The 12,718-nt window shown below is 44.9% G+C and overlaps 1 protein-coding gene across 2 annotated transcripts in view; it reads left to right on the top strand.

The window, feature by feature from the left end:
* Positions 1 to 12,718, top strand: part of ST8SIA5 (ST8 alpha-N-acetyl-neuraminide alpha-2,8-sialyltransferase 5) — a 65,860-nt gene that overhangs the window by 15,710 nt on the left and 37,432 nt on the right. For both annotated transcript variants that reach the window (XM_084504080.1, XM_084504081.1), the window contains exon 2: positions 5,689 to 6,397. In XM_084504080.1, coding sequence (XP_084360206.1) covers positions 6,267 to 6,397 — 131 coding nt within the window. In that variant the 5' untranslated portion in view covers positions 5,689 to 6,266. The remainder of the gene's footprint in view (positions 1 to 5,688; positions 6,398 to 12,718) is intronic.

Here is a 12,718-nt window from a genome sequence, read left to right on the forward strand (position 1 = left end):
GAGGCCAGGCATATATGTATATATATGTATGTATATATATTTTTTTGAATTTATGTTGTGGACTGAATTACATAAGATTCAAGATTGACTCAAAAATTCACACAGTGTCTGAAAACATCCTGGCTTTGCCTGGACTAGTAGCTCAGGTAATCAGGTAGACTATCCAAGATGACACCTGTTGCACACAGCATGTGGTTATTAATGTAATCTGTGCTGTAGAAGGGCATCGTGAAGACTGGTATAAAAGGTCAATGCCTGGCCCACTTGGAAGTTCTTGGGATTGAAGCTGATGGTTAAATCGAGAGGTATATGCGTTATTTCATTTAATGCAAAATCAATGTGGAACTGGGGTAAAAAGGCAAAGGTAACTTTTCCATAGACTAAACCAGTTTCTATAGTAGGTGTCTTCTACATCTTGGTTATAAGCATACAGTGTAAACTTTTTGCAGGACTTAATTGGCTTATTATGCAGAGCAGTCTTTACTTTTTTTCTGTTTACCCCTGTTCTGATTAGTGCAATTTACTACGATTGCAAAACATATGCCAAAATCAGAGCCATAATGTTTCTCTGGCATTCTTTCTGTCACATTTAATTCTGCGAGTTAAATCTAACTTTATATGCCACATTTTAGTTATTTTTTTTTTAATATCTCAAATTAACAATTTTATTTTTGCTGTAAAATTGTGTTCTTAGAATGGTGGAAGAAGTATAAATTGGGTTTGTCACCATTAGATGATGTGTGATCCTTATTCTGACCATAGGAAACATTTGTTCATTGCTTAACAGCTAGAATATTTCCTGGAAAAAGCAATCTCAAAACTTTCAGCTGCCATTACACTTGTAACATGAGTGCCGCTGACTCCAGCACTTTTATAGGCTTTCACTGGAAAGTTTTATGCTTGTTTTTTATGACCTAAGTGGGAGTTATGACTTGTTTGGCATAGAGTAAGTGTCACCCATAGAAACCCCCCAGCCCCTGTATGGCTCTGGCAACCCCTCAGTCCCGATGATTTGATGCTAAATCCAAGGCTCCCATGTGGTGCTCCAAAATTGAGCTGATGCTTTTAACAGATGATTCCCATAAAAGCAATTTGATTCTGTTTCTTTTTTCCCTGCAATGAAACCGAACTTCCATCATTCTGAGTGATTTGCGAGGTTCTTGTGAGCATACGCAGGATCATAAAACTCAAGTGACACTGCCTGTATTTTCTAGAAATCTGGAAACACCACTGGGAGAGCAAGGCTTCGCCTAGCATCAAACTCTGCTTAATTTTGCACTTTGATACACGTTTTGGCAATCCTTGCCATATAAGCAACTATTAATAGTGAATGTGCAGAACAATAGCTGTGGTGTTAGAGCTTCCTACTAACAAGAAGACCTCATTCCTTTTCCAACCAAGATATTGTACTCATGGAGATGATTTCTCCACCAGTACCCATGAGAGCCATAGTTGGAGGGAAACTGTATGATGAAGTAATGGGTATCCAGTGTACAGACCATACGTTATCCTCAGGACGTGTCCTCCAATCCAGGCAGCTCCACAGGTGGCTCTGGTGCCAGCAAAGCCCTTGTTATCCCCTTGGGCCTTTGCCTAGCTCTGGAGGAAATAAACATTTACAGTTTAGCTGAATCCTTTCAGCTCCCTTTAATATCCCAGTTTAGACATCCTGATTAATGGTACTAACGGGGACTAAACATTGTGTTAAGCACTAGATTATGCTAATGAATTCATGTTTGATATCTGCAAAAGAATTAATATTGATAAGCATATGTTTATGAGTTTCATGTTCAGCAAAACCTTCCAGGCATATACCTATGTGCCAGTGCTTTGCAAATTCAGGGATCTAGCAGCTGACACAAGCATTGTAGAAACTGTAAGTAGACTAGATTTATTTTTTTTGTTTAGGGAAAAAAGAGGATACTAAATGAGATGTAAAAAATGTTCTAATAGAGCCTTATGCAGCTCCTAATACGCTGCTGTGTGAAGTTCTTTAATGTTTACAGCAGTCATGAAGAAGAGTGGAGAGTGGCTGAGCAGGCAGGAAGAGAAAAATTCCTGAAGGGGAATGTGAAGCATGTTCTGCTTTACGCCGAGCTTGTATGATCCTGTGAGTTTAGTATACTCAGTTATGTGTACCATGATTTAAACAACCGACAAGACAGATCCTGCTATCCAAGACATGAAATGCCCTTGCTTTCAGCTGAAACGAGAGTGCATAATCAGTCAAACTCTGATTGAAATGACAGGTTCAGTGAAAGATACTTATGGAAATTCCCAGTCAGACCTGCCTATCAGTGGTGAATTTCTCTGTTTCATTTGCATTACAAAATAAACTGCAGTTCAGAAATAAGGACTGCATATTGTCCTTTCTCCAGAGAAGTGTTTGTCACTGGCGTGGGAGAAGTAGAGTCTGATGCCTACCAGGTACTGTCCTTTTGCTAATGTAGCTTTCCATGCGTGGAGCTCAGTGGTTAGCCAGGATTTCTTTGTCTTTGCTATTCAATTTTAACTTCCTAAAAAAAAAAATATTAAAAAATCAGTTCTGCTTCATGTGGCCAGAGCAAACAATGAGCTCCCAGTGGAAGGTATCAGTGTCTGGAGCGTGTTCATGTTTGTGTTACAGGGCTCAGGGTCTTGCTGCTCAGGCTGGAGGAGCTTCTTGTGATGGATTATCTCTGATGGTATTTAGCAGGCAGCTCACATGCAACAAACAAAGGCCAGCAGCGTTTAAGACAGATGTCTTCCAGCAGCTTAATACGCAGAGATAGGGCTACGAGCAGTTCCATTTTGCCACTTTCGTTTTCAGCCTCTGAAGTCCGTACTTCAACAAATTATATAGGAACATCCTTCTTGAGCTTGTCCATATCATGCAGCTTATTTCTCTGTCATCATCTCATGAGAGGTATTTCTGAGTAGCCAGTACTTGCTCAGCGATACCCCATTCCCTGGTGATGGAAGAGATGTTATTTACTGTGTGGTGTTAATTACTGGCTCTGGCATGATGCTGAGTGCAGCATGGTGTGATGTGGCCCCCCTGTACGTTACCTGTAGTGTCACTGCAGTTACATCGTGCGTGGCAGAGGCTGTGCCTGTGTGACTAGCAGATGGGCTGCACACAGCACCCAATGCCTAGTTGTGCCCAGCAAATCCGTGTTTGCAACATGACTTACTGTGAAATCCATTTCTCCAGGCCCCTCTCATGTTCTCGAGGGGCTCTTTTTCTGCCCATTGTTTGCTTAAGTGCAGAGTGTAAAAGCATTAAAAAAAAATATATGGTTCTCTTTGACTTGCTGCAAAGGGCTGATGCTCTTGAGGAGGCCCTTAGCTGACAAGTCAAACTCTCAAAAGGCCCCTGGGAGCAGGTGCTGGCACCACTGCTCATTCAGCCCTTCTGCACGCACTGTGTGGCTGGTTTCACTCCCAACAAATAGCGCAAGCAACCTCGAGTGTCCTTTGAAAATTTGTCAATAGACATCCTATTTCTTTCTGCTTGCACAGAGCTGCTCTGCTTCCAGCTCTGCAATGTAATTGTAGTACTGGGCTGAAGGCAGCAGACAGATTTCTTCTACATGTGACATCAGGAATGGTACCTGTGCGAGATTTGGCACAGAAAGCCCTCTGCATTTATGTATCTCTACGCTTTGCTTATTGCCTTGGGGATGCAGCTGTCCTGCACATAAGCATCTATATCATATCATGCCTTCTGGCCAGCTCTGATACAGCAGAGAAGGATGAGAAGATGCAGCAAACCAAAGAGGGACTGACAGTACGTGGTGATTTGGGTCTGTTAATGCAGCTCAAGCTGATTTTTAGTCCAGGACAAGCAATAGCTGCCAGACCCATGAGCTTGGCTCACTATCTTGAGAACAAATCACTTTGAATGGAGGGGAATAGAGTTTTTCACCAAAACCTAGATGATTTTTACAATCTGCAAAACTGGCATCACACCCACAGAAGGGCAGAAGTGGCCAAATTCTGCTCTGTGGTACTTTGGTGTTATGGTCCTGCCTGGACCAACTGAGATACGTTTCTCAGCAAGGATTTTCAAAGCTATCAATGAAAATCCAACAAATCAAAACATTAAGTACCTTTTCCTACACATGTGCCTTTCCTGGCCTCACTTTTCATCTTCCTCATGCAAATCTGCCTGTATAGTATCTGTTGGGATCCCAGCCTGGGACTTCTGATAGCCACACTGCTTTTTGTTACTGTGGAGAGAGGGGGTATGTGATGTAAGGGGTGCAGTTCCTATACAGAAATGTTGTAGTATTATATGAGGCTACACAAATTGATTGTTTAAAGCTGGTGAGCTTGATGAGAGGGAATCAAACTGCTGCTGCTATTTAATTTGCAGTCCACTAGTATGCATGTTATTGCCAGTACAATGTGTTATTCCCAGTACAGTGGAAGCCAGTGCATCCACGTCAGTTGTTTTTCTGTCCAGAATATTGTGTTTCTTCTGACCCCAAACCATGCAAAGGTGGAAAACTATTTCCAAGGAAAGTATTGCACTGTCCTTGCCTCCTTCCTCTGCTTTTCCTGCTGCATCCATCCCTGGCCACTGGCGCTGGGCTGGATAATCCTTGACCTGATCCAGGCTGACCACAGTTGTTATATGCACAGGTGGTAGCCGAAGGCTCTAGCAGGGCTCACAATGCAGGTGTGGGAGCTTTGGAAGGGGCTGAAGGGGGTATGGGAGTCTTCCTGCACCTTCTCCACAGATTCCAGGGAGTCCGAAGGGCTGGAGCTCCCCTGGGGGTTCCTGCCTGCAGAAGGTCAGGGTGACCAGGTCCTGCCTAAAATGCTCTTGTAACTGCCTTAGTTCCTGCTGAGGACTAGCCCTGGCTTCAGGAATTGGGCTGACCAGGTTGCACAAAGTTATCTTTGGTCCTTTGTCCCATGCAGCACCAAGTGCAGCTGAGACAAAGTCCGCAAAGAGCCCCAGCTTGCTGCTCGCACAGCCGGGCTGCTGGTGCACCTGAACATTTTGCAAATGCTGATTTAAGCTGTTGGAAAAATTATTCCAATTAAAATCTTCCTGTTGCCTTAGACAAGGAATTTTTTTCCTTGTTTTGTTGTCAGAATCCTTATCCCCATCTGTTACTGGGGCAAAACAAGCTCCTAGCCCTGACATCTCATTCATGGATAAAGCTTGCATTGTAACTTACTTGAAAAAGCTGAAGGCTGGGGACGGCAGCAAAACTGCCCTTGATTTCCCTGGGAGCAGAATCGAGCCTCTCCTGACACAGGGGAGATTTTAGAGGATCTGTGATGGTCGTGGCCAAGGTCTTGTTGCTTTGTCCTTTTAAAAGAGAACGGTTCCCGGTGGAGGAACAATCAGAATATTTGTCTCTTTAAATGAATGGCTCTCAGAGCCTGCACCGAGAGGCAGTCTCCCTCTCTGCGGCTGTGAGGCTACTCAGAGCCTCCAATAAATCAGCATGCAGGAGCTGAGAGCTCTGTCCTTGAAGAGATGCACAGTGACCTTGCTTACGCTTACTCTGGAGGAATAACCAGGGGAAACATAGGAGCCCAGAGAGCGAGCGGTGTCCAACCAAAGGCATCGCATTCTGCATGCAAATGCTCCGGTACCGAAGGCAGGGTACGGACAGCACGCTGCTTCTCAAAATGCAGCTTTCCTGCTAGCCTGACCAGATTGCTGCTGTTGTTTTTTTTTTTTTGCAGGAGATTGAATGAAATCCTCACGATCATTACATGCTTGTTCAATAATAGCACACCCCAGTCACGTCTCCTCGCAAGCACATTTCGTTGGAATCGCTGAGCAGAAGCAAAGAGGAGCTGACGACTATGTGTTTCCAACGCGGGCTGCCGGCGCCCTGTGTTTGCCATTGGCTGCAGTTTTCTGGTTTATTTGCAGCTTCCCCCATCTGGAATATGAAAATGGGATTGAAGTAGATAATTGCTAGCAGCGGGTTTTCGAGAGAGGCTTAGAGGGAGCAGAATGCCTCTCGCACAGCACAGCCTGCCTGCGCTGGAAGAGCTCTGAGAGATGATTTTAGATGTTCCCCACGTCTGAATCTCCTGGAAACTTTACCGTGGAAGTGAGCCATTGCGCACAATCCTGGAGCTCACATCCAAAAGGGGCAAGGAAGGGGCAGCAGGGCCGAACAATGGGATACCTTGTCCTTGGATTGCTCAGAGAAAAGCCAGCAAACGTTCCTCTCGGCTTCCCAGCAAAAAGGGCGTGAAGGGGACAATGAACTGAATTTTTCCCAGCAGAGCTTCAGTGGCCTCTCAGAAGGATGGGATACACTGACCCTTCGTCAAGCAGAGATTTGCTGGGAAACAGAACTTTGTTCTTCATTTTCATCTGCGCCTTTGCCGTGGTCACCTTGCTGCAGCAGATCCTCTACGGGAGAAACTATCTCAAAAGGTAAGGGGGGTGGGAAGGAATGGGAAAAGTTCTCTGGTGGGACTGGAGGGAGGCAGAGATCGAGCCTCAGCATTACACCGGTTCAAACCACTTCCTCGTGTTGCACTGACAATATTAATAGGTTGTCAGTCTGGGAGAGTGCATCTCTGTAATGTTTGTAATGTCTAATAGATTATTAATAATGGGTAATGGTGGGCAGGTAGGCATATAATGACTTGTGTGTTTCTTAGATTGTGGTTTAATCCTCAGCTATTATTAAAATCCAGGTCTTACTTTACTTAAGCTAGACAGACTTGTATCACCTGAGTATCTGCCCCAATCAGACCCTGCCATATAGGCTTTTCACCGTACCTAAATTCAAGCTGAAATGCCTTGAGAGGTTGAATTCAGGCAGCGTGGTCATTGGCTAAACTTTAGTGTCATTAGAAACAAACATGATGCAGTTCCCAAAATCAATAGTAGCAATCATAGTGTTCCAAATATCAGAGAGAACACTTTATTTTTGCACTGCTGTATTCTCACAAATTTACTGCTGAGACTGCTTTGTTGTAGAGCACATCAGCCTTTGATCTGCAAGTGGTCCTGCTCTTATTACAGCAAGCACCAGTGGGGATCTACGAGTATTTAACCTTGACCCACACAGAGTTTATTTTACTGAAATCTAGTTTGAAGAGTTGCGGCTGGTATGATTTTATTTAAAGCCTGTTTCTCTTACAAGCTTGGAGGTAAGTGGGTTTCAGCAGTGTAGGCAGCTGCTGTGGAATTTTTTAGTGGAATTTAGCTGAAATTTGCCAAGAGATCAATGGTTTGGTTCTTGCCAGGTTTGCAACTCATGTAGTTGTTTGCCTTGTGCCAAGAGCAAGCAAAATACTGACAAATCAGCAAATGTTTCTCACTGAGGGGTGGGATAGCAAGCATGACATTAATATGTATAGACAGGAGTGTTGTAGATTAGCCAGGAGCAATTTGTGTGCCCTGTGAAGCCTTGGCTGAGGACTGTGGTTTTGGGCACCTCACTGCCAGAAAAATGCAGCTCAGTTAGAAGGAACCAAAGGAAAGCAGCAGGTGTAGGAAGCATGGCAAATAACTGGGCTTGTTTGCCTTGGGGAAAATTGAGGGGAGACATGGTAACTGTCTTGAAATACCCAGTTTCTGCGAAGATGAAGGTAATGAACACCTCTCTGATGACTCCTGAGATGACAAGAAGTGATGGGCTTAAGTTGCAGCAGGAAAGATTGGTGTTTAACCATGAGGGAAAGCTTTTAAAGATTTAAAGGATAAGGGTAGCTAAAAAAGCATGAAATCTCCATCTTTGGGGTCTTCTGGGACCCATTAGGTAGACTAGGGTAGTACTGAGCTGCCTTGCCGAGAGGATGACTTGATGGCCAACCGAGGTCTCATCTCACCTTCCTTTCTTAGTTTTTCCCGTTCGTCCTAGAGGCCTTGCAGCCAGTACTTTCTTTTCTGTGTTTAAATGAATGCAACAGGATAAGAGCACTGAAAAATAAATCCCAAGTATTGATTGAAATGAAAAACAGCCGAGTAAAATTAAAATGGTGAGAAGATACAACTAAAACCCTTCCACTGAGTGATCTCTGTGGTCAGTCTCCGGCCTGCATTACACCTTGGGAGTCTCTCCTCTTGTCAGAGGCTGGCAGAGAACAGAAAAAAGCATGATGTACAATTCCAAGATGTGCTGGGAAAAAGTTTGGTTTCCAGCACTGCCATCCATGGGGCTCAAGGAGGGAGGTGTGCCTACATTTTGTCTCTTTGACTGAAAAACACTCTTTATTTAATTTTTTTCATTTCGGCTTGTAACGATTTGTCATTTTTCCTTCTTTTTTTATTGCATGGAAGTCTCAAAGAGGGTTTCCCTCTCACTCAGTGCAGGGAGAAAGCACTGATCTTCCTTTCTGCTGGGAAGTGGTAGTTCCTGTCACAGAAATAAGAATGCAGGATGTGGCGGTGTCAGCCTGCCAGTTATTAACAAAATAAAAGTCATTTACCTACATCATCACCTTAATATCATCATGAGGGCACTTCTTCACTCTTTCCTTCCCTGAAGAGCACTGCAGTGCCTGATCCCAGGTTGGTTTTCTGCTGGCTGTAACCTTTGCGGGGTCTCTCCTTCCACAAACCTCCTGCATTCAGTGCCCTGCTAGAAGCTGATGCCGGCTGCAAGGCTCCTTGGACGCGTTTTAGCATGCACCCCCAGGGACCACGGTGGAGCGGGTGGTTTTGGAGACCCCCCTTGCAGAGGGGAAGAGGGATATTTATATTTTCGGTGATGCTTGCCAAGCAGGAGCTTGGGGACGCTGCCTAAACCTAAAGCCATTCACTCGCTAGGGTTCAACGGCAATAACAGGCCTCTGGGCCTCTTCCCAAGGCAGCGGGAAGAAATTCAGTAGTATATTTAGAGAAACCTGAAAATTGCCCTGAAATAATATTCCAGTAAATGTACGGTGCTTTTAAGCCTAAATAGAGCACAGGGCTGGCTCGTTTCTCTGCAAGAAGATTGGGGAAATGGCTCGAGGCCAGCGAGGCCTGAAGCAAGCAGCTGAAACCAGCAGTTTGGGCATGGCGCAGGGGAATGCAGAGATGGGACGGGTCCCTGGAAGTGGTGTGGGCATTTTCGTGGAAGAGAGATGGAAAGAAGCAGGTAATCAGCTGGTTTTATTGCCAAAAACCCCCCAAAGCTCCCTGTGGGGGTGCCGTGGAGGCTGGTGGTCCTGCATCCACCTGTGGCCTGGCTGTAGGGACGGCAGGCCTGCAGGCAGGAGGGGAAGCTCCAGGAAAGAAACTCTGGTCAGAGGAATTCGAGAAGGGGTCCACCCTCCGGTCAGGTCCTCTCCTTCCCTTTAATGAGCTATTAATGAGCTCCTGGTGTCACCGGGCAAAGGGGAGAACACAGATCAGATTTCTAGGTACTCACACATTTTTCACCCATCATATAATGTTCTCCGCTCCTTTGCCTGCTGTTTTATAATGTGCTACTGGAAAGCTGAATCCTGCCCCTTTTTCTCCCCTTTTTCCTTTTGGTTTTTCTTCTTCTTTCCCATCCTTTAGCAGGATGAATGTCAGTGCCCTCAGCAAGGCCAGTCTCTCATCCCCACAACAGCTAACATCTCAACGAGAGACTTAAACTCCAGGCTGGATTATGACTTCGGGAGCTCTGGTCTCTGTAGGTCCTGATCCCGAGTAAAAAGGACGATGAAATGAGATATAATTAAGGGACTTTAATACGCATCTCTGGGGTAATTATTTTTTATTTTAGGATTAATATGATGATTAAAAATCCGCTGCATTGATCTGTTAAAGTAGGTTAAATGCCGTGGACTTCTGCTTAAATCCAGAGCTGCTCCTTGCTTTTGTATTGACTCATCTTTCCAGTGTGCAGCTTTCAGATGAATTTGCCTTTGAATCAGATGCTCAGCTGAGGGGTGGCCTTTTTTTTTTTTTTTTTTTTTTTGTGAGCTCTTGTTTGGCCAGCTGGGAATAATCCTGGATTACATCAGGAAACTGCCACTGCTGTAAAAACTGTTGAAATGGTCCCTGTCCTCATCTTCCAACCTGTTGTGTGGAAGAAATCAATAGGACTGTCCTTGCTTGCTTTGGCAAGGGAAAAATACCAGACTAATGCTTTGTTATATGCCTATTTTCAGCTGGCAGAGTTCAAATATTGTTTTTCTAACAGCCTGACTTCTTCCCAAAGTGAGAGTCTGCTGAAGAGGTGAATTTAAAAACACTTTTGAGCCAAGAAGAACACATTTTCAAAGCTATTGAAGACTTAAACAAAGATTACCCTCAGGTCTGTCAGAGGGGGCACGTACAAAACCTCAAAGACCAACTCAGCAAGAAAGAGCAAAACCTCCTGTGCAGGCAGACAGCATTATTTGAGACCGTCCTGAGACCGTGTATCCCAGGTTAATGCTCTTCTTGTTGCAGGGTATTCTTGAGAGTGTCTCAAGGTCTTATGGAGAGTGGGGGGCTGGCATCCCCATCTTGCCTAACTAACCTTGCAAGGACAGGGAGCTGCACCAGCTCCCTGGGAGGCTGGAGGTAGCAATGGGATGAAGCAGGGAGCTGATAGATTAACTCGGCTGCCTCCACAGCCATTACTGCTGGATGTCCCATTCCCTTACGTGTTGTTGCTGGTGGTTGCTTTACATAATGCTCCTATCTCCCCACATCAGTTAAAATTAGAGAGCTAGCAAGTACCTGGGATGTGAATTAAGCAAAAATCTGCAGACACTTACAGCTCTGTTGAAGGCTGCAGCAGAGCCTTTTGTTGTGAAAAGTGTCCCAAAGCCAAAATCCTACCTTCAGCTACCTTCAGGTAGCTTTAAGGGTTTTTATATTATTTTTTTTCGGAGTCATAATTTTCATTTGCTTTGAAAGGAAAGCATCAGGTGGCTAAGGTTTTAGTACCAGAGCGTGGAGGTTATTTCTTCTCCCAGACTGCCTGGCAGAGCTCCTTAATGCAGAAAACAAGCAGGGGTTGAATCCCTGCTCCCTGTAGATTTGCTTTATTTCCAGCACCTCCACTGCGTTGTGGTTTAACCCTGTCGGCAGCTAAACACCACACGGCCGTTCACTCACCCTTTCCCCTCCCTCTCTGGGATGGGGGAGAGAAATGGGAAAGTGAAGCCTGTGAGTTGAGATAAAGACAGTTTATTAAGACAGAAAAAATAATAACAACAATAATAATGATAACAAAAAAAATAATAACAATAATGATGATAGTAGTAGTACTACTACTAATGTGTACAAACAAGTGATGCACAATGCAATTGCTCACCACCCTCTGACCAATGCCCAGCCTAACCCCGAGCAGCCACCCCCCACCCCGGCTAGCCACCCCTATATATTGTTCAGCATGACCCCAGATGGGATGGAATACCCCTTTGGCTAGTTTGGGCCAGCTGTCCTGGGTCTGTCCCCTCCCAGCTCTTGCTGCACCCCCAGCCTGCCCGCTGGCAGGACAGAGTGAGAAGCTGAAATGTCCTTGGCTTGGTGTAAGCACTGCTCTGCAACAATTAAAACATCGGGGTGTTATCAGCACTCTTCTCATCCTAATCTGAAACATAGCATTCTGCCAGCTACTAGGAGGAAAATTAACTCTGTCCTAACTGAAACCAGGACACACTGTTAACATGAGAAAAGCCAGAAGAGCTCATCCCTGACTTGCCAGTCCTTGTCTGTTTCCTGGATGACAGTAATTTAAGGTAATGCAAGTCAGTTATTCCTGTATTTTGCATGTGCAAATTGCATTAACCTGAGTGTGTCATTCTGCACTGTGTCACACTCATCCTTGCTGAGCTCCAGCCGTGGGTGCTGTGAGTCGCTGCAGGCTGCCCTGCAGACATTTAGTCCCTGGTCCAGTTCCCCACGAGCCCACCCCGCACAGCAGTGGTTGGTTTGCATAGGGTTGGGATCACACTGGGCTGTAGGAGCTCTGCAGAAGCTTCATGCCCTGCAGGGGTGGATCGTAGGTGTCCTGTGTACCAGCCAGAAGGTTACTATCACCCTCACTGGTGAACAAAGGTGATTAAATCCTAATTCTGATCCACATGATACCCAGCAGCAGTTTGTGTCTGTCAGGGATCTAGGCTTATTTTTGTCTTTTTTTTTTTTTTTTTTTTTTTTTTTTTTGATATTTGGCTTAATATCAAGACTAACTCTGCTTTCTGTACTTCACACACATCTGTTGCCTCTGTATGACAAAGTGATGGTCAGGTTTTCCCAGTGCCCAGCATTCGACACCTGTGAACTAAACTCTGCATCTAAACAGGGTTGGAAACCCATGCCGTATCTTTCAAAAGCATCTCTGTTATAACCTGTCATCAACTTGCTTTATCTCATTTTGAAAAGATTAAGTTCCTTCTACATGTGTGGGCAGGTTCAGAGCTCAGAATTCCCTGTGTTTGTAGAACAAAATTTCTACCAAACCCAAAACTTCTGCTTGGAATCGTGCTACACCGTGTTCCTGCACAGCTCTGGCTGTGAGCGATCACGTCAGGGCCACTGCTCACCTCGGTGGCCACTGTTGAAGATCTCCTGGTAATTAGGTCTTTAATTTTTGAGCTGATAGGAGTTTCCTGATTGTTCTTTCTCTTGCTGAACGCTGTTCAGACCAAATTGCTGTGCAGAGCTCTGTATTTTCATACTTTCACCGTGCCTCATTCTTACCCTTGATTGCTTTTTCATTTCATTTCTTGTTTCTTAATTCAAGTGTACTCATTGCTCAGCAGCCCATGCCTCCCTCAGGCAAATTACAGACTTAGCCTCCCATTTCTTTGAGGTGTCCTTGCCCTCCATTGC

Source organism: Aythya ferina, assembly GCF_964211825.1.
Source record: "Aythya ferina genome assembly, chromosome: Z".
In the NCBI taxonomy this organism is placed as follows: Eukaryota; Metazoa; Chordata; class Aves; order Anseriformes; family Anatidae; genus Aythya; species Aythya ferina.